The following is a 22047-nucleotide window of genomic DNA, read 5'->3' on the forward strand; positions in this document are numbered from 1 at the left end:
AAAGATCGACAAGGAAATAAAGGCTTTAAATGACACACTGAACCAGATGGACTTCACAGATACATTCAGAACATTCCACCCCAAAGCAACAGAATACACATTCTTCTCTAGTGCGCATGGAACACTCTCCAGAATAGATCACATCCTAGGTTACAAATCAGGTCTCAACTGGTACCAAAATATTGGGATTATTCCCTGCATATTTTTGGACCACAACGCTTTGAAGCTAGAACTTAACCACAAGATGAAAGTTGGAAAGAACTCAAATACATGGAGACTAAAGAGCATCCAACCCACACCAAGGAAATACAAACAATTATAAGAACATATTATAAGCAACTATACAGCAGCAAATTAGACAATCTGGAAGAAATGGCTGCATTCCTAGAGACATATAAACTACCAAAATTGAACCAGGAAGAAATAGAAAACCTGAACAGACCCATAACCAGTAAGGAAATTGAAGCAATAATCAAAAGTCTCCCAACAAACAAGAACCCAGGGTCAGATGGCTACCCAGGGGAATTCTACCAAACTTTTTTTTTTTCTAAAGATTTTATTTATTTATTTGACGGAGATCACAAGTAGTCAGGCAGGCGGGGGGGGGGGTAGGGGGTAGGGGGAGCAGACTCCCTGCAGAGCAGAGAGCCCAGTGCGGGGCTCAATCCCAGGACCCTGAGATCATGACCTGAGCCAGAGGCAGAGGCTTTAAACCACTGAACCACTCAGGCGCCCCTCTACCAAACATTTAAAGAAGAATTAATACCTATTTTCCTGAAACTGTTTCAGAAAATAGAAATGGAAGGAAAACTGCCAAACTCATTTTAGGAGGCCAGCATTATCTTGATCCCAAAAGCAGACAAAGACCCCATCAAAAAGGAGAATTACAAACCAATATCCTTGATGAACACAGATGCAAAAATTCTCACCAAAATACTAGCCAATAGAATCCAGCAGTACATTAAAAGTATTATTCACCATGACCAAGTGGGATTTATTCCAGGGCTGCAAGGTTGGTTCAACATCCGCAAATCAATCCATGTGATACAACACATTAATAAAAGAAAGAACAAGAACCATATGATACTCTCAATAGATGCTGAAAACCCATTTGACAAAGTAGTGCATCCTTTCTTGATCAAAACTCTTCAAAGTGCAGGGATAGAGGGTACATACCTAATACCATCAAAGCCATCTATGAAAAACCCACAGTGAATATAATCCTCAATGGGAAAGAACTGAGAGCTTTTCCCCTAAGGTCAGGAATATGGCAGGGATGTCCACCATCACCACTGCTATTCAACATAGTATTAGAAGTCCTAGCCTCAGCAGTCAGACTGCAAAAAGAAATAAAAGGCATCTGAATCAGCAAAGAAGTCGTCAAACTCTCGCTCTTTGCAGATGATATACTTTATGTGGAAAACCCAAAGAATCCACCCCCAAATGGCTGGAACTCATACAGGAATTCAGTAACGTGTCAGGACATAAAATCAGTGCACAGAAATCAGTTGCATTTCTATACACCAACAGCAAGACAGAAGAAAGAAATTAAGGAGTCAATCCCATTTACAATTGCACCCAAAACCATAAGATACCTAAGAATAAATCTAACCAAAGAGGCAAAGAATCTGTACTCAGAAAACTATAGAATACTCATGAAAGAAATGGAGGAAGACACAAAGAAATGGAAAAATGTTCCATGCTCATGGATTGGAAGAACAAATATTGTTAAAATGTCTATGCTACCTAGAGCAATCTACACATTTAATGCAATCCCTGTCAAAATACCATCAACTTTTTTCAAAGAAATGGAACAAATAATCCTAAAATTTGTATGGAACCAGAAAAGACCCCAAATAGCCAGAGGAATGTTGAAAATTAAAACCAAATCTGGTGGCATCACAATTCTGGACTTCAAGCTCTATTACAAAGCTGTCATCATTGAGACAGTATGGTACTGGCACAAAAACACATAGATCAGTGGAACAGAATGGAGAGCCCAGAAGTGGACCCTGAACTCTATGGTCAACTAATCTTTGACAAAGCAGGAAAGAATGTCCAATGGAAAAAAGACAGTCTCTTCAACAAATAGTGTTGGGAAAATTGGACAGTCACATGCAGAAAAATGAAACTGGGCCATTTCCTTACACTGCACATAAAAATGGACCTCAAATGGGTGAAAGACCTCAATGTGAGAGAGGAATCCATTAAAATCCTTGAGGAAAACACAGGCACCAACCTCTTTGACCTCAGCCACCTGCAACTTCTTCCTAGAAACATTGCCAAAGGCAAGGGAAGCAAGAGCAAAAATGAACTATTGGGACTTCATCAAGATAAAAAGTTTTTGCACAGCAAAGGAAATAGTCAACAAAACGAAAAGGAAACTGACAGAATGGGAGAAGATATTCGGGAATGACATATCAGATAAAGGGCTAGTATCCAAAATGTATAAAGAACTTTTCAAACTAAACACCCAAAGAACAAATTATCCAATCTAGAAATGGGCAGAAGACATGAACAGACATTTCTGCAAAGAAGACATCCAAATGGCCAGCAGACACATGAAAAATGCTCAACATCACTCAGCATCAGGGAAATGAAAATCAAAACCTCAGTGAGATACCACTTCATACCAGTCAGAATGGCTAAAATTAACAAGCCAGGAAACAACATCCTGCTGAGGATATGGAGAAAGGGGAGCCCTCCTACACTGTTGGTGGGAATGCAGGCTGGTGTAGCCACTCTGGGAAACTATATGAAAGTTCCTCAAAAAGTTGAAAATAGAGCTATCCTACGACCCTGCAAATGCACTACTAGGTATTTACCTCAAAGACAGAAAGGTAGTGACCTAAAGGGTCATGTGCACCTCAGTGTTCATAGCAGCACTACTAGGTATTTCCCCAGTGATACAGATATAGTGAGAAGAAGGGCCATATGCACCCCAGTGTTCACAGCCAAACTGTGGAAAGAGCCAAGATGCCCTTCAGCAGATGAATGGATAAAGATGTGGATATACACAATGGAATATTACTCATCCATCAGAAAAGATGAATACACAAATTTTGTGTCAACATGGATGGGACTGGAGGAGATTATGCTAAGTGAATGAAATAAGTCAAACAGAGAAAGTCAATGATGATATGGTTTCACTTATTTGAGGAAAATAAGGAATAGGGCGCCTGGGTGGCTCAGTAGGTTAAGCCTCTGCCTTAGGTGCAGGTCGTGATCTCAGGGTCCTGGGATTGAGCCCCGCATCAGGCTCTCTGCTCGGGGGGGTGGGGAGCCTGCTTCTCCCCCACTCTGTCTCTGCCTGCCTCTCTGCCTACTTGTGATCTCTGTCAAATAAATTTAAAAAATTTTTTTTGAAATAAGGAGTAGTATGGAAGACATTAGGAGAAGGAAGGGAAAAATGAAGGGAGAAATCGGAGTGGGAGACTAAACATGAGAGACTATGGACTCCTAGAAACAAACTGAGGGTTTTAGAAGGGGGAGTTGGGGGATGGGTGAGCCTGATGATTGGTATTAAGGAGGGCACGGATTGCATGGAGCACTGGGTGTTATACACAAACAATGAACCATGAAATGCTACATTAAAAACTAATGATGTACTGTATGGTGACTAACATAACACAGTAAAAAAAATGGGAAAAAGACTATTATTATTTCCTTTTTTATATCTCCTTAAGGAATACTTTTTACATTTGTATTTCCTTATACAGCCATGTTAACCATATTAAGAAGAATTACTTAGACATTAATTTTCAAGTTGACAGGTTACAATTTTCTTCTTTCTTCATTTTATTATTTATAATTTTTATAAATAACTCAAACTTATGACCCCAGGATCAAGAGTCAAATGCTCTTCTGACTGAGCCACCCAGGCTGCTCCCATTTTTATTGCTAACATATCTCCCCTGTACCTAAGATCTTTATTTTTGTTTATTTATTGTATACTAAAGTATTTCTTTGAGTTATAATAAAGAGTATGTATCTGAGTGTTTGCATAGCTGAGAGTATTTATTAAATGTGTATTCTGACATAGCAGTTATAACTATAGCAGACTTTTTAAAGGAAATGATAGTAATATGCAAATATGTGTGTATAACTTCATTTTGCAGTATTATTACAGAGCAAATATTGAAACTAATAGATATCCATAAATAGATTGGTTAAACAAAATAGTTATTTCTAATCATTATTGCAAAATTTTAATAGTTCTATCACCTTTGTCTCCTAACTGAAATTAATGTAAGCATCATTAATCTTTTTGCCTGTTACTTGTGCAAGTTGTGTCGTAAGTTTAGACCATACAGACCAAATATTATGTAAAGTTATTAACATTAATATTCCATTTAGTATCTTTCACTTTTTCAATTGGATTAAATACTCACTGATTAGATGTATATTATTGAAAAAAATTTAAGAAATGTTAGTCTGTTCCTTGTAGTCACTCCATGGATTCCTTTGGGCAACCCAGACCAGAAGATACCCAGTCAGTAGTTAGCAGAATGCAAAAGAAATACTGGAAAACTAAACAAGTCTTTATCAAAGCAACAGGAAAAAAGGAGGATGAGCACGTGGTGGCATCTGATGCTGAACTGGATGCTAAACTCGAGGTAAGTTTGAGGATTCTTTATGTTGTGCTTATTCTTTGGGACTATGACTGAAGAGCTTGCAAATTTGATAATAGAATGTTTATTTGTATTCGTCTGTCAAACAGATCTTCTGCAGTCAAATGCTCTACCACTGAGCTATACTCCACAATCAGATCTTCTGCATAGGAGGTCACAATTCTCACAAGTTGAGAATCGGCAGAACTGGTATTCATAAATTAGAGAAAGACTAAATAAACAGTTTCTCTGGTACAAGTATTAGTTTTTAAGCTAAATATTAATGAACTAATTATATTCTTAATTGAGACCACATACTCATTATATATCATGTTGTAATATCTTGTACTACTTTTATGTGACATCTTATATCTCACTGAAATTAATTGAAATCAAATAGGTTTTTTATTTTTTTTTATTACTTTTTAAAGTTTATTTCTTTATTTAAATAATCTCTATACCCATTGTGGGGCTCACAACCCTGAGATCAAGAGTTACATGCTCCACTGACTGAGTCTGCCAGCCAATGTCCCCTGAGTGAGGATTTTTAAAGTTAGAGTCTTCATTTCTGTAATTAAGGGATAGAGTTATTGAAGTATTTTGTAATGTGTTTTTTGGCTGTGTTTTTGGCTATGTTTTTCATTTTAAATAAAATAAGTAATTACCATGAAACTACTTTAAACCTATAAGTGTTTTATACTTTTAAGTAATTAAACTAATTAGAGAAAAGTCTCCTATATATACAAAAAGGTCTGGGTTTTTAAATGCAGGTTTACTAATTCCATGTATGTATGCTAATTGAAAATACCTTTTAAAAATATTTCCAAGCAGGAGTTCTATTATGCTTGGAATATAATCATTTATTGCAATCCTTAAAAATATAGGTCTCATTAAATAGGTCATAATCTACTAAGTATTTTTATTCTCCAAAACATAAAGTTATGTCATGGCCATAACAAATGTAGAAATAGATAACAAATTAACAAGCTTGTACTATTTGTTTTGAAAAGTATTCTTCTTATGATTCAATGACAAGTGTGGAAAAAATGAAGGGACTTAATTTTAAGTAATCAGTATTTTGAGGCTAAAGGAACTCTTTACTGTTTCCACATATATTCCCACATAAGTAAATTTTACTGTCCTGTTTTACATTGTTAGGTAATCTGTGTGACATATTTTCTTGTCCAATAGACAAATATTTGAAATCACCCAAGTACTTTCTCCCACATTATTATATTTTTTAAGATTGAGAAAAATTTTCATTGAATGTATACCTGTATCATCATGTTATATGCTTTAAATATATTACAGTTTTGTCAAATTATACTTCCCCTTACATTAAAAAAAATTCATTCTTAAAAATAAAAAGCAGTTGTATATAAATCTTTCAAAGACCCACAGGGGGAAAAAAACAACCATATTCATTTCATCATAGTAGAACAATCATTTTTATTTATTTAATTTTTTTTAATTAAAAAAAAAGATTTTATTTATTTATTTGTCAGACAGAGATCACAAGTAGGCAGAGAGAGGGGGAAGCAGGCTCCCCGCTGAGCAGAGTCCGATGCGGGACTTGATCCCAGGACCCTGGGATTATGACCTGAGCCAAAGGCAGAGGCTTTAACCTACTGAACCACCCAGGCGCCCTAGAACAATCATTTTTATATCTTTTTCTAGTCTTCCATGTGATTTTAAAACAGCTTTTTAAGTTGCCAAGTCCATCTACCAAATTCATTTCAAACATACCTAACCTTATGTGGAAAGTTGATGGTTGCTCCTCCATTTAGATTTTAGTGTCTATCACTGATCTTCCTTGGGTCTAATCACATATCAAAATAATAAGAAAACTGTTTCAGAGAGGGAATACACAGGCTCAATGGTGATATTGGAAATTTATTTGATACTCAAAAGGTTATTAGTGCCTAATAGTATGCTATAATGCCAAGGTCTTTTTGAATTAAAGTCTTATAACAGTTCTTCAGCAGAGTACTTTGTGGGAAGAAGGCTGTACCCTAAAACCTATGCTACCCCATCTCCCTGGGAAAACCTTAATTTATAGATATGTATGAAGAGTCACCTCATGTGTATAATGTGTCCTAATCTCAAGTTTTCATGTGCTTACTTTGAAATGGGTGTCTACTGGATGTTTTATTTTTCTGTTAGCTATTTGCAACAGTGGTAATGAAGGGAAAATTCCAAACAAAAACAATCTGAAAGTAATTTATTTTTGATGTTATATTACTTAATTTTTATGGTAATTCACTCACCTGTTATGCTAAAGATAATATTGTAGAAAAGCCAGATTGAGAGTTAACGTTTTCTAAGGTTATCTATACTCTTTTCATCTGTAATTGGCTCTATTTGATACAGTTTATATTGGATTTACATCTTTGCTATTTAGATAGTTTGGAGCTGAGAGGAGGACAAACTCCACAGTTATAAATTTTTATTAATTTCCAAGTATTTATCACCATTTTTTCCAACCCTCATGGGGGGAATCTCAATTTTCTATACCAAAAATAAAACCAATAGTGAAGTACATCTAAGTCAAGGAAAACAGACATACCACTTAGAAGGAAATGTTCTGCTTTCAAAGTACTTACAACATATATATTATATTTGCTTATGGTTCTTTAGATTGTCCTAATAAAATTTGTATTTCAAAGGTTTTTCACTCCATTCAAGAGACGTGTGCTGAACTTCTGAAGATAGTTGAGAAATATCAGCTAAGACTCAATGGTATGAAATCCTAGATATCTATCCAGTAATTCTCATTTACAATAAATAATTCACTTGCATTTTTGTGAATTAAATATTTAATACAAAAATAATAGTTTACTGAACTACTTTGTGAATGGTTCCTTATGACGAAGTAACAGCAAGGAGCGGTGGGAATGGGGGGCAAGCAAGTGTGGGGCTTGAGTTCTGCTGCTGCCTTAGACGTACTGAGGGATTCCCCTTTCAGTTTTTTTTTTTTTTTTTTTAAGTAGACTCTATGCCTAGCGTGGAGCTTGAACCCACAACCCAAGATCAAGAGTCACATGCTCTACTGACTGAGTCATCTGGCACCCCTTCCTCTTTCAGTTTTTAACTTCAGCTTTTCCAGCAGTGAACCAGGGTGTAATTGGCATGACATTAGTCATTTGTCACTTTAAGCTTATAATCTGAACACTTTATGGGCTCCCCCACTTGTTAGACTTATTGTGATCAGTGGGTCAGACTTCTAAAACTTTGTGGTCAAAGACCACTTTTGTTTCATGTTTTACTTTCAATCTGTTGTAAACTGACACTTTTATAATATACAATAAAAATTAATTTCTAGAAAAATGAAAGAAGATGTGTAAAATGTAAGCACAGTTCTTTATTATTATTAGGTTCAACAGATATAAAATACTCAAATTAGTAAGTTTCTAAACAACTTCTTAGTTTTGATACCTGTTACAGGCTGGTAACAAATGGCTCTGGACTGGAATTGGTCAGTGGACCACACTCTGAGTAGTAGTATACTACATGACAACTTTTACGGTTTCAGCAGTAAAATTGTGAATGTCTGTGGGCCTGGGATACTGAATACAGGTCACCGAAGCCAGGGTGGGGGTCAGGATTAAGTTAAGTTTAAATAGGATATGAGTACTTTCTAAGAGGCAATGATCCTAAAATGCATGTCTATACAATTGCTAGTGCATCATTTGTGGTTTTGTCATTTTGGAACTTTTTTTTTTTCTTCACTAAAGATCAGTCTTTCCCAAATGCAAGTTCTGAGAATTCACAGAATTTACATCAAAATCATCTGGAGTACTTGGGGGTGGGGGGAAGCAGATCCTAAGACCTATAAAATCAGAATTTCTGTAAATGTAGCCCCAGGAATTTGCATTTTTAAAATAAGCCTCTCCTTCCTCCAAGTAATTCTTACATATTGAGAATTACTGCTGTGAGAATTTAAGTTCTGTGTTTTAAACAAATGATGAAATGAAACAACTAACTATACTGTGATTTTTTTCCTAGTTATATCAGAGGAAGAAAATGAACTGGGACTCTTTTTAAAGTTTCAAGCAGAACGGGATCCGACACAAGCTGGTAAAATGATGGATGCTACTGGCAAGGCACTCTGTTCTTCAGCCAAGCAGAGGTTTACTATTTTTTACATCATCCTTCAATCTGTACTCAACATGATAGTTTTGGTCTATGTTTCTAAATTTGCATATCTGTAAAGGTTACCGGTCATTTCAGTAAAGGGTTAAAAGAGAGATATATTACAGCATATAATTGTTTTGATGCCTCTTATTTATTTTGTATATAAAAGAATTACTTAAAAAATGGACAATTTTAGGTTGCTTAATTCCTAGAAATAGGCTTTAAGCCTATTTTTAAATTTCTTATGTGGTTTAATATAACAGGTACATACATATAAAAATATGTATATTTTAATTATTTCCTTTCTTTTTTTGGACACTGTACTATCTAGGAGTACATTAGAACTTTCCTTCTTTTTAAGCAGGGAGCATTTTTTCTTCTTAAATACTTGGCATTTATCACTTTATAATTTTTAACATAAAGATACCTGCAGCAAAGACTCTCCTACATTTACTAAATACAGTCAAAATCTTTGCATTTTCAGAAGAAAAATAAAAACAGGTCCTATCAGACCTGCAGTGATGATGTATAACTTGAGTGGCTTTATTCTGAAACACCACATCAGAGCAAAAGCCCATCATTAAGGAAGTAACAAAGGAACACTCAGTACAGAGCCCTTCAGTGCAACTAAGTAAAAAATGCTGACTAGAGGAGCTGGGTTTGATTTGCATTTCTTAAATTCTTGATTTTTTTGTTCTCATCCTCAGCTGCTAAGAACTCAACACTCACTAGTTCTTCTAGCATTTTATCTGCTTTTCTATACCCAGGTTTTACCTCAATTTGTCACATGAAAGACTTTCTATTTATAGGACTATGCTTTGTGAATACAGGATCTCTTTTACCCACGGAACACTTTTCTAAATGGCAGAATTACATGGCAGGTTATTTATGCATGGATTAACATCGAAAATGTTGCAAAAATAATATATTTCTTAAAATAAGAGAAGGGGGAGATATAGACACATCATTATTAACAATTCAAAGTTGGCTATATGATCTTTATTTGATTTCTAAAGTTCCTTAGGCATCTTAATAATTTCCTGTTTTATAGACTCATCCTGACAGCAGATATGCTTTATGGTTTTAAACCTTTGGTTTTTATTTTGTTTATGGGATGTACATCCCTCTGGTTTTTACCTCTCTGCCGTTAGATTGGCCCTGTGTACTCCTCTGTCTCGTCTCAAGCAAGAAGTAGCAACATTCAGTCAAAGGGCGGTATCTGATACCTTGATGACAATCAATCGGATGGAACAGGCACGCACAGAATACAGAGGAGCCCTGCTGTGGATGAAGGATGTGTCCCAAGAGCTGGACCCAGATACCCTAAAACAAATGGAAAAGTTCAGAAAAGTATGAAAAGCCCTTCCCTGTCATTTTCTTGATACGTAAACCTATTGAACTAACACAGAATAATTTAATCAAGATCATACAATATCAGGCTATTTTTGAAACACATTATATTATAAATTCTTGGTTGCTTGGAGACCTTTGAAGTACAAAAGGTTACACTTTTTTACTCTTTGAGTGACATCCCCACCCTATCAACCTTTTCTATTTTTTTTTATCCCTCTCAGAGTAGATGTCACTACCCTTTAAATGTTGCTTCTCTGGACTTTTGGGATTTGTTTGTGGGAGGGAAATAGTTTATTAGTGAGGAAAAAATAAATAATTTAAGTAAAAATTCAGGTAACTTAAAAAAAAATTCAGGTAACTTGATTATTATAAGAAAAAGTGAAGATTATCAGATTCTTCTGCTACAATACATAGGTTGGCCACAGACTTTCAAAGTATGTATGGACTTATGTTTTTGCTAAATAGACTACTTATGAATTGTATGCCCTAAATTTACCATATATGAATAACAAAGTTCATTCACTCCTTCATTTCATAAATAGAGTACATATACTACAAATCGTATTTAATATTGGTGGAGTCTTTACTCTATACCAGCCGTATAGGCCAAGCAACCTGTTATTCTTTCCCCTTTATAATCCTTGACAATTAGAATATAATCCAAGGGAGTTTTTTAGACAACATTGTGAATACACTAATGTCACTGAATTGTATATTTTTTAAATGGTTAAGTTTATGTTATCTAAACTTCACCTAAATTTTAATTGAAAAAGAATGCGTTCTAAAATTATCTGGACCCAGATAGCCCTGCACAGCCTGATTCCTGGTCCCTGTGCAGCCACGTCTTACATTCCCTATACTCTAGTCCTTTTCATGCCCCAGGAAGGAATATGTTCTAGCCTATTCCATATTGTTCTGCAAACATATTAAACTCTCACCGACCTCCCACGCCCCGAACATTTGTCCTTGCTTTTCCCTGAGCCTAGAATGCTCTTCTCAGAATGTTGGCATGGCTCGCTTATCTTCTTTCTGTCCCAGTTCAAACATCTTGCATGAGCTCACCAAAGGCTTCCCTCATCATCTTACCAAAAGTAGTAATTTCTTTTCACTTATATGTTACCTTTGCAACTTGAGATGATCTTATATATTTATTTACTACTGTTTTTTCCTGTGCCTCCTCACTCAGGGATGGTGGGAAAGAACATTGTTTTGTTCACCGCAATATCCCAGTGCCTGGCACATAATAGATACCTTATAAATACTTGTTGAATGAATCAATAAGTATATTTAAAAGTTGAATATTCATGCCACTTGGTGACATACGACTTACCTCATGTGTAAGAAATATGATAGGCCTATATTTAAATTTATAAATGTAGCTCCATGATTCAGAACTATGATTAATGCTTCTCAACACGTTAACTATGTCCCTTTTCCATTCATTCTTCTATTAGCTAGATATTATCCACCAGTAGTTTTGGATGCTTCTTTTTATTTGGAATCTGTGGGGTTTTTTTTCTTCTTAACTATATACTTTCCGTTTATCACTGCATACTTTCTCAGCATAAAGATATCTATTGGAAAGAATCTCCTACAATTACTAAAAATAGCCAAAATCTTTACCATTAATCATGAAACAATTATACCAGGAAAGGGAATTAGTCATCTTTATTACAATTTCATGTGCCTGAAAATACGTATCATGAGCCTGTATGGTCTATTTATGTCTATATTATCAGTAATAATAATAAATATTATTGTGGTTGCAGGTACAGATCCAAGTGAGAAATAGCAAAGCTTCTTTTGACAAGTTAAAGATGGATGTTTGTCAGAAGGTGGATTTGCTTGGAGCTAGTCGCTGCAATATGTTCTCTCACTCACTCACTACCTACCAGGTACCCACCTCCATGGTCAGCATGTCCTTGCAGTAAAGATGAGTGGTGAGATTTCTTTTTAAAAGTTGTCTAAAGGGTATAAAAAAATTGCATAACTAATCAGATTCTTTTGACTTTGAAAATTGCCTTACTGAGGTTATGACAGAGAATCATAGAATTCTAGAATGAAAAAGACATTCGGGATTCCCTATTCCTGTATCTTCATGTTATTCTTCTTGGTGTCCTAGGAGAGGGAGACTTAGCAGTCGTCTAGGTTTGAGTGGGGGGCGTTGAGGCAGGATTCACATCCTCAACCCAGTAGTTTAAAGCTTGAAACTGTTGTTTGGCCCAATAGTTTAAAACTATTTTAAACTATTAAAATAGTTTACTAGCTGTCGCCCAGTAGTTTAAAACGTTCCTGTCATTTTATAGCTGAGGAAAGTCAAATGTAGGGGAATTAAAGTAAATGGTAATTTGGGCTAAAAACCTAAGTTTTCTCATGCTGCGTCCTGTGTTCTTTTCATTCTGCCAAGTCACCATCTCCCACCACTTTAACCTCGGGAGTCTCACCTGCACTTCTGTTACCTCAAATCACACATAAATATCATGGAATGAATAAGTCAGATGTTAATTAGTAGCAATGACGAATTTTTTTTTCAAGATTTTATTTATTTATTCGACAGACAGAGATCACAAGTAGGCAGAGAGGCAGGCAGAGAGAGAGGGGGAAGCAGGTTCCCTGCTGAGCAAAGAGCCCGATGTAGGGCTCGATCCCAGGACCCTGGGATCACGACCCGCCAAAGGCAAAGGCTTTAACCCACTGAGCCACCCAGGCGCCCCAGCAATGACTAATTTTAACATGTATTCATGAATGGCAAAATAGAATAAACTGTTTTTACATAAGATAAGAATAATAAACTAAAGGGAGTGGACCTTCACTGGGCCTTGTAGGATATCTGCCTCCTTCCATTGAGTACTGTGGAATTCAGGAGTCAAGAAAGGACACACTTAAAAATGAAAGTGTGGCAACCCATGTAGCGGACACCTGAAACACGACAGCTGTTAGTTCAGTTCTCTTTATTCTCTCCATTCAGCCCCCTTACTTTGACTAGGAACTTTGAAACACCAAGGAAAATGTTCAGTTACTTGAGTTGGCTTGAGAACACATTTTTTTTTTCTTTCTTGTGCCCTAAGTGAAAGACTAAATTTAGTGGTACATACTATTTTTTTCCAATTAATAAGGGTTTATATATGCTTACCAACATGAAGATTTACACATATACCCCTAATATAAATGCAGTATTTTTGTGCTTTTGACATTTCTCTTTTGGACTCTTCAGAAAGTGTTCTAATCTACTAATATTACTCTCTAGCTGACTCCAGTGTACATTCCATGCTGTGTACAGATAGGCACATATATATGCCAATACAGATGCCAGTTCTTTTTTTTTTTTTTTAAGATTTTTATTTATTTATTTATTTATTTGACAGACAGAGATCACAAGTAGGCAGAGAGGCAGGCAGAGTGAGAGGGAGAAGCAGGCTCCCCGCTGAGCAGAGAGCCCAATGTGGGGCTCAATCCCAGGACCCTGAGATCATGACCTGAGCTGAAGGCAGAGGCTTAACCCACTGAGCCACCCAGGTGCCCCCAGAAGGCAGTTCTTATGCAGAATTACTATTTACACAGCTGTGTGGTTCCCCAAACCTCGAAATTGATTTTACTTCCTACTGCTTATTATTCAGCAACCAATTCATCTACCTACACTAGTGAGGAAAAACAGCAGTGAAAAAAAAATCATATCTGTAGTGACAACCTTTCTTTCTCTGCAGAGGACACTGCTTGGATTCTGGGAGAAAACAGCTCGATTGATGTCCCAGATCCATGGGGCCTGTACTGGCTTCCATCCATATGATTTTGTAGCTGTCAAGGTACATTTCTTTCCATGTTCTTTTGTTAGATATATTATACTTCATTTGGATAACACTGAAAGTATTTTGTGCTAAGCCTAACTTTCAATTCACAAAACACTGGGAAACATTTTCCTACACTCCTTTAGCCAGTTGTTTTTCGGTACTTCCCTAATTCCAAGTGCTACCAGCAACACTAACAAATACGTGGGAATACTGCTGGTGGGCTCAAGATATTGGGTGGGGGTTAGAGGGGGGAAGTAAAAGAGCGAGCAAGAGAAAAGAAAATTAAAATGCAAATGAGATAAGAAAAAGTTATGGAAAAGAAAAACTTCAGAGGAATAAGCAATGGAAAATGGTCATTGCTTTTCAAAAACAACCAGAGTACATACCTGACAATTTTAGTACTTAAAAATTTCCTTGCTTTACTTTTATACTCATGTTGTATAGTTTTCTTCTGTAGAGAATAGAATCATATGTAGACGTGATTCATGATCCAAAAATTATGGGTGATTACAGCTTAAGAGACTATTCTCTTGTATTAGATCAGCTCTTTCTGTAATGCCTACATACTAAAAGGTACTCTCAGGTTTTTAACATTTGTATATCTTCCTGTCAATCTTCTTTGCATATGGCTTATCTAGCAGAGTCACACCATGGTGATCATTTCTTTACTTTGGGTAGGCTAGGTTTCAGTACCCTTGAACCTATCTTTCTGCCTTGTTTTATTTCATTTTTTATTATTTTTATTAACATATAATGTATTATTTGCCCCAGGGGTACAGGTCTGTGAATCGTCTTGTTTTAAATAGAGCTTGAAAATGTTATTGTTGTGATTACTCAAGCTAGATGTGGTATCTGTGATAGACCCCTATCTTGCACCTGTGTATTCCTGGGGCTTGGTATGGATTTTTAAGTCATGTTCTGACAGAGCATCTTCCAGTCTAATAGATACCCTCGTATTAGTCTTTATGTTTTTTGTTGTGCGTATGTTTTGTTTTTTTATTCTTTCTATATTAATGTTTCACTGGATAGCATACTGTGTTTTTAGGCAAATTTAATATCTAATTTCTGTTTACATGAAGTTGAAAATCTTCAGCCATATTTAGAACATTGCAGTCAAAGTCCGAAACACTGTGTGAGTCTTCTTTGGCATATCATAGACTTAGAAACCCTGTGGCTAGCCTATGTCATAGGCCATATGGTTGCCATAGGCAGCCAGGATAAACAGAGACACAGGGCTTAGTTCAATTTACATTAGCACACATTTCCCATCTCTCTCACTCTCTAGTCTACTTCAAAATTATCCCCATTTTATGTTGTTTTTTTAGAATTTTTATTCTCATTTTGTTTGCACAAAGAGAGAAACATTCCATCTACTTAACATTGAATTTCTTGTCCTTAGCAACTACAGGACACTCCAAGCAAGTTTACCGAAGACCACAAAGAACAAATAGAAAACAGTTCTCTCACTGAAAACCTCAATAAGTAAGCAGGCAGAAGTATGGTATTATGGATACTGATACATGATAATATGATATATTTGGAAACTGTGGCTACTGATACATGATATATATGGAAAGAGTTGTTTCTTTTCTGACTTATTGAATATTTATTTCTATGTCATTTTTCCAGTTAATATCTTTAAGGGATTTTTTTTTTTAAGTGAGCTCTGCACCCAACAGGGGGCTTGAACTCACGACCCGGAGATCAAGAATCAGGTGCTGTACTGACTAGCCAGCCAGGTGCCCCATTTTACCAGTTAATATTAAACATTTGTTTTGAAGCCTTATTTCCCCCCCTATTTTAGACATGGCAGGCAAAGTTGATGGTAACAGTACAAACAGATTGAGGTGATAACTCCAAATTGTATAGTTTGGGAGACTGAGCTTTGTATTAAGAGCCTCTACCTAGAATCCCAGAAGGGCCAGCTTGCAAGAGAAAGGGACAGGTGCCAGCAGCTATGAAACAGAAGATGTTGAAAATCTATCTCCAGAGCAACACCAATAGGACTGGGGCTGGTTGCCTGAAAATGGGGGTTCTTGCCATGCACATCCTGTACGTTGCCTGTTTCCCTTTTTATCATACTTTTGTTTTCCTTTCAGAGCTTCCACTTCTCATTTTAACTAGATTGCACTGAGTGTAGTAACAAACCCAGAAATAAGACCCGAACTGTGACAGACCATGTATTGCTGAGTGAAACGTGATCCAGGATATCAGCGGGTCCCTCTTTTCTCTGTGGGGAAATCCAAACAAATATCATGGCTAACTTGAATATATAAACAATTTAGGATGTAGATTAATCAAATGTATAATTATAACTGAAACTTACATATTAACATTTAAAATCTTATGTTACATGAAATATATTCATTTAGTAAAATTTTTCCAGTATCACATTTCATGAAAGTTTTATTCAAAATCCTCTCATGCATCTTCAGCATTATGATAACTACCTTTTCAGTTAACTAACAGAGTACAAAGCATTTTATTTTTTCTTCCATCCAAGTTGTTTAAAAACCCATGTATATATGCTGTTATTGGAAATTTCATTCCAAGTAATTAGTATCTCTTTTCTCTGTAGGTTTATTTTTGTGTTTTTTGTAAATAAATACTGTGTAGGTTTCCCCTGCTATCTGAAAGTGGAGTATTCCAATGAAACATTTCATAAGCCAGTACAGTATAAGGCAAAGAAGCAATTACCATTAATTTTTGTGGAAAATTTCTTGAGTATTCCTAGACCCAAAAAATAACCTCTCTCAGGCTTTCCTGACACCCTAGCACACATCTTGCTAGCATATGCACAAAATAAGTCGAGATAAAGCACAGCTGTGCACAGACACCATTCAGAACTCTAGCGGCTTCATGCTGAGAGGCTGAGTGTAGTTCTCAAGGAAGGAGCCTGGTGGCGCCACTGTCGCTGCTCAGGGTCACACCGCCTCTAAAAGGGCTCCTTGCAAAACAACACTGTTTTTTGCTTTTTGCCTTTTTTGTAAAAGTGAAAATCCTCTTTGGACTTCTTTCAGTTGGCAAAAATGGGTACTAACATAGGTCTTCTGTAGAAGCATAATGCAAACTTTTGAAAAGCAGGGGGTACCTGTATTGCTTTTTATGTATCTTTAAAGATTTATTAAAGACAGCCTCTAATACTAGACTTGTGAGGTTAAACTCCAGGAATAATGCCTAAATCTATGTTCAATTTCTTTGTCTAATTTTTTTTATTGTAGATGGATGATACAAATATCCAAAATTAGTATTGGCTGAGAACATTTTAGGCAAATGTGTCTTCTTGTGCAAACATCACTTTGTTCAAAATAGAGTGCTCCGTTTTTTCTGCAATTCTTCATTCCTTCTATTTAGATCCCAAGTATTCTTGAGCAAATTGCTTCCATGCTTGAAAACTAAACCTCATTCTCCAGGACTTTGGTGACGGATGTTCACTATACGTAGTACTTAGCACGGTGCCTGGTGCTTCCTCAGTACTCGGTAACTGTTGTTGAAAGAATAAGGGATGAAGGATTATTTTCAAAGTCTATGTAGATCTAGAGAAGAGGTGGCATTTGTCTCAGATTTTAGAGTTATCTACAAGACAACTACTTTATATGTCATCTCAGTTAAAAAAATTTTTTTTAACCATATACAACTGTAGGATATGAGTCCCAAGTGTATTTTAACCAAAATCTTTGCATTTTTTGGTTTTTACTTTAGGTTAGTTTTGTCAAATGAGGAAGTGAGCTTGGGAAATGAACCAGGTAAGATGGTAAATTCATTAAAATGTGAAATGATCACATTTGAAATGTCAAAACAGTTTGTCACAACCTCTTAAAACAGATTGTATTAATATCCATTCTTTTTAAAAAACATGTTAAATCCATTTATAAATCTCTTCTATAAAAACACTTTTGAGTTAGCTTTCTTTCCCCCCCAGCTTTATTGAGTTATAGCTGACATATAACACTGTGTAGGTTTAAGGTATACCATGTGATGATTTGATATAGTACGTATTGCTAAATGATTATCACTATAAACGTAGCTAACACATCTATCCCCTCACATAGGTACTATATAGCTTTTGGCAGCAAGAACATTTAGAACTTATTCTCTTAGCAAATGTCAAGTATGTAATACGGTATTGTTAACTGTTGTCACCATGTACATTAGATCCCCAGAACTTTATCATCTTTTTTTTTTTTTTAAGATTTTATTTATTTATTTGACAGATAGAGATCGCAAGTAGGCAGAGAGGCAGGCAGAGAGAGAGGAGGAAGCAGGTTCCCCGCTGAGCAGAGAGCCTGATGTGGGGCTCGATCCCAGAACTCTGGGATCATGACCTGAGCTGGAGGCAGAGGCTTTAACCCACTGAGCCACCCAGGTGCCCCAGAACTTTATCATCTTTACCTGGAAGTTTATACCCTTTGACCACGTTTCACCGTTTTCCCCCACCTAGACCCTAATAACCACCAGTCTACTCTTTGCTTCTGAGTTTGGCTTTTTAAGATCTAAACTTTAAGTGAGATCACACAGTATTTATCTTTCTCTAACTTATTTCACTTAGCATAATATCCTCCAGATTCATCCATGTTATTTTATGAGTAAATAATATTCAATTTGATTCTATCATAGGTATCTATATACATAACATTTTCTTTATCCATTTATCCGTGATGGACACTTCAGTCGTTTCCATGTCTTGGCTATTGTAAATAATACTGCAAAGAACATGGGGATGCAGATAGCTCTTCAAGATAATAATTTTATTTCCTTTGTATATATACCCAGAAGTGGAAGAGCTGGAACATATGGTAGTTCTGTTTTTAATATTTTGAGGAACCTCCATACTACTTTCCATAATGGCTACCCCAATTTACATTCCCACCAACAATGCACAAGTGTTCCCTTTTCTCAACAGCCTGTCCCACACTTGCTATCTCTTCTCTTTTTGATACTAGCATTTTAACAAGCGTGAGGTGATAGCTCACCGTGGTTTTTGATTTCTATTTCCCTGATGAGTAGTGTTTCGTTGAGCACCTTTTAATGTATGTGTTGGCTGTGTACATGTCTTCTTCAGTTGGAAAAATATGTATCTAGGTTCTTTTTCCCTTTTTTAATCAGATTATTTTGTTTTTGCTATTAAGTTATAAGTTCCTTACATATTTTGGATAGGAACCCCTTATCATACAGATGGTTTGCAAATATTTTACTCATTCTGTAGGCAAATGTGATTGGGTTTTTGATTATTGATTGTTGTTTTTTTGTGTGTTTTTTTTTTGCTGTGCCAAGGATTTTTAGTTTCATGTAATCTTCTTTATTGTTGCCTTTGTTTCTTGTGTTTTTGGTGTCCAATGCAAAAAAAAATCATTGCCAACACCAACGTCAAACAGTCTTTTCCCAGTTTTTTTTTTTTTTTTCAAATGAAGTATATTTGACATATATTAGTTCCTGGTACTGTGGGCGCCTAGTGGCTCCGTCAGTTAACCATCTGCCTTCAGCTTGGGTCATGATCTCAGGGTCCTGGGAGAAAGCCCCACATCAGGCTCCATGCTCAGTGGGGAGCCTGTTTCTCCCGCTCTCTCTGCCTGCCACCACCCTGACCCCCACTTGTTCTCTCTCTCTCTCTCTCTGTCAAATAAATAAACAAAAGTCTATAATAGTTTCAGGTACACAAGACAGAGATTTGACAGTTATGGACGTTATGAAATGTTCACCATAATAAATGTAGTCACCATCTGTCATCTTGCAGAGTAATTACAATATTATCATTTGTATTCCCTGTACTGTACTTTCCATTCTCGTGACTTATCTGTTTTATGACTGGAAGTTCATACCTCATAATCCCCATTATGTATGTTGTTTATGCCTCCACTCCACTCACCTCTGGCAACCACTAGTTCTCTATATCTATATACATATTCAAAGGGTAGTTCTCTGTATTTATGTTGTTGTTTGTTTTGTTTTGCTTCATTTTGGCTTTTTTTTTAGTCCAGATATAAGGGGAATCATATGGTATTTGTCCTTCTCTGTCTGACTTGTTTCACATAGCGTAGTATCTTCTTCGTATCTTCTAGGTCCGTCACGTTGTCATGAATGGCAAGATTTCATCCTTTTTCATGGTTGAGTAATTCCATTCTGTATGCATTCATGAACTATATCTATAACATCCTATTTTAAGCTAATAAGAACTTCAATAGTATACAGAAACTCCACAGTTTTCTCCCCCTCACATTTTAGGTTATTAATGTTATAATTTACACCTTTTTCATTGTGTATCCAATAACAAATTATTGTAGTTAGTTATTTTTAATGTTTTTTTTTAAAGATTTTATTTATCTACTTGGCAGACAGAGATCACAAGCAGGCAGAGAGGCAGGCAGAGAGAGAGAGGAGGAAGCAGGCCCCCTGCCGAGCAGAGAGCCTGATGCGGGGCTCGATCCCAGGACCCTGAGATCATGACCCGAGCCAAAGGCAGAAGCTTTAACCCACTGAGCCACCCAGGCGCCCCTAATGTTTGTTTTTTAAACTGGAGTTTAAAGTGATTTATACAAAACTCTTCCAATATTATATAATTTTGACTATATATTTACCTTTACTGATGCGTTGTACACATTATGTGGTTTTACAAGATTATTTAACATCCTTTCATTTCATCCTGTAGAATGTCCTTTAGCCTTCCTGTAAGGGAGGTCTAGTGGTCAATGAACTTTCTCAACTTTCATTTGTTTGAGAAGAGCTTTATCTCTCATTTCTGAAGGACCGCTTTGCTGGGTATAGTATTCTTCATTGAGTTTTTTTCTTTCAGTATTTTGAGTATATCATACTGCTGTCTACTGGCTGCAAAATCTGCTTACAGTCTTATAGCGGCTCCCTCATATGTGAGAAGTCACTTTTCTCTAGCTTCTTTAAAAATTCAGTCTTTGACTTTTTTTTTTTTTCCAGTCTTTGACTTTTGACAGTATGATTACAGTGTGTTATTGTATCTGACTGGACAAAGGTGCTGCTCATGCTCTGAGGTTGGAGAAGACCCATTGGCTCTATTTTGTTTAAGTGGTGGTGTTAGCTGGGATCCCTGGTGAAAGGGCTGCATTCTGAGGTCAGGCAGGGTCACTAGCTGGGCTTCATAGTCATCTCTGATCAAAGGATGCCACTGCCGAGCCTCTTTTTTCAGACAGGGTCACAGGCAGGGCTTCATGGTCTGATATGGGCTCACCCAGTGCTTCGCAATTAGGACTGCAGAGGCTGGGTTCTAAATCAGGCAGGGCGGTGGCTGTTCTCTGCTGTTGGGCAAGATTGCTGGCCATACTTCCTAGCTGAGTGGGCCTCGTGCTTTACTGCATGACTGGGCAGGGCATGAGGCTGTGTTTTACAACTGAGTGGGATCACTGACTGGGCTCCCTGTGCACTTGAGACTGCAGGCTATGCTCAGCAGCTGAGCATGGCCATCCGCATGGCCTCAGTGCCAGGCAGTGCTATAGACCAGAGTTGGCTGCTAGGCAGCACTGTAAGCTGGGCTCTGGTGCTCCCCACGGTCACTGTTAGGGCTTCCGGGTGAGCAAGGCAGGAGATCAGGCTTCATACTCAGGTGGGCTGCTGACTTGTTTCTCTTTCTGGGTGGGTGGTAGGATATGCTTCATAACGTCCCAGGGTCTCAGTTCAGGCTTCCTGGTCACGTGGGCCTGGAGGCTGTACTCAGCAACGAGTTAGGTTCCTAGCAGCACCTAATTAGAAGGTCTAATTATTTTCCTTAGGGAATTTTGATTTTTCTCCAAGATGAGGGCTTTTAATGTAGACATTTATTTCACAGGGTGGTATGATTAAGTTTCGAGCTTTTCCTCACACTTCAAACATGTTTTTATTTTTTTTTATAAGTACGTATTATGTATACAATCAGTATATATTCAATCAGTGCAGCTTTGGAGCCAGAAAAACCAGGGTTTGAATGCCAGCTTTTAAAAACAAGTCATATTTACCTTTCTCATTTTTCTCATCTGAAATGTGAGTCATATACTTCTACCTTACAGAGATATTAAGACTAGAGATATTTATAAACTACATGGCACATGATAGGTGTACAGTTAATGCAAGAGGCATTTTAAGTGTACACATAAATACAGATCATATTGATAAACAATAATAATTGTGGACTTGTGTATCTAACCAGCTTCAAGTATATG

At 36.7% G+C, this 22047-nt stretch overlaps 1 protein-coding gene across 2 annotated transcripts in view; it reads left to right on the top strand.

Moving 5' to 3' along the window:
- Positions 1-4448: 4448 nt before the first annotated feature.
- The window catches only part of ICA1L (islet cell autoantigen 1 like), a gene marked incomplete at both ends in the record, with an annotated part of 37990 nt that continues 20391 nt past the window's right edge, over positions 4449-22047 (top strand). The window contains 8 exons of one of the 2 annotated variants that reach the window (XM_080798118.1): positions 4449-4616; positions 7277-7349; positions 8616-8739; positions 9896-10094; positions 11867-11992; positions 13802-13900; positions 15285-15367; positions 17588-17631. In XM_080798118.1, the coding sequence (XP_080654244.1) occupies positions 4455-4616; positions 7277-7349; positions 8616-8739; positions 9896-10094; positions 11867-11992; positions 13802-13900; positions 15285-15367; positions 17588-17631 (910 nt within the window). The remainder of the gene's footprint in view (positions 4617-7276; positions 7350-8615; positions 8740-9895; positions 10095-11866; positions 11993-13801; positions 13901-15284; positions 15368-17587; positions 17632-22047) is intronic. The other variant, XM_080798117.1, reaches the window with a different exon arrangement.

Source organism: Martes martes (genome assembly GCF_963455335.1).
Source record: "Martes martes genome assembly, chromosome: 3".
NCBI classification, from domain to species: domain Eukaryota; kingdom Metazoa; phylum Chordata; class Mammalia; order Carnivora; family Mustelidae; genus Martes; species Martes martes.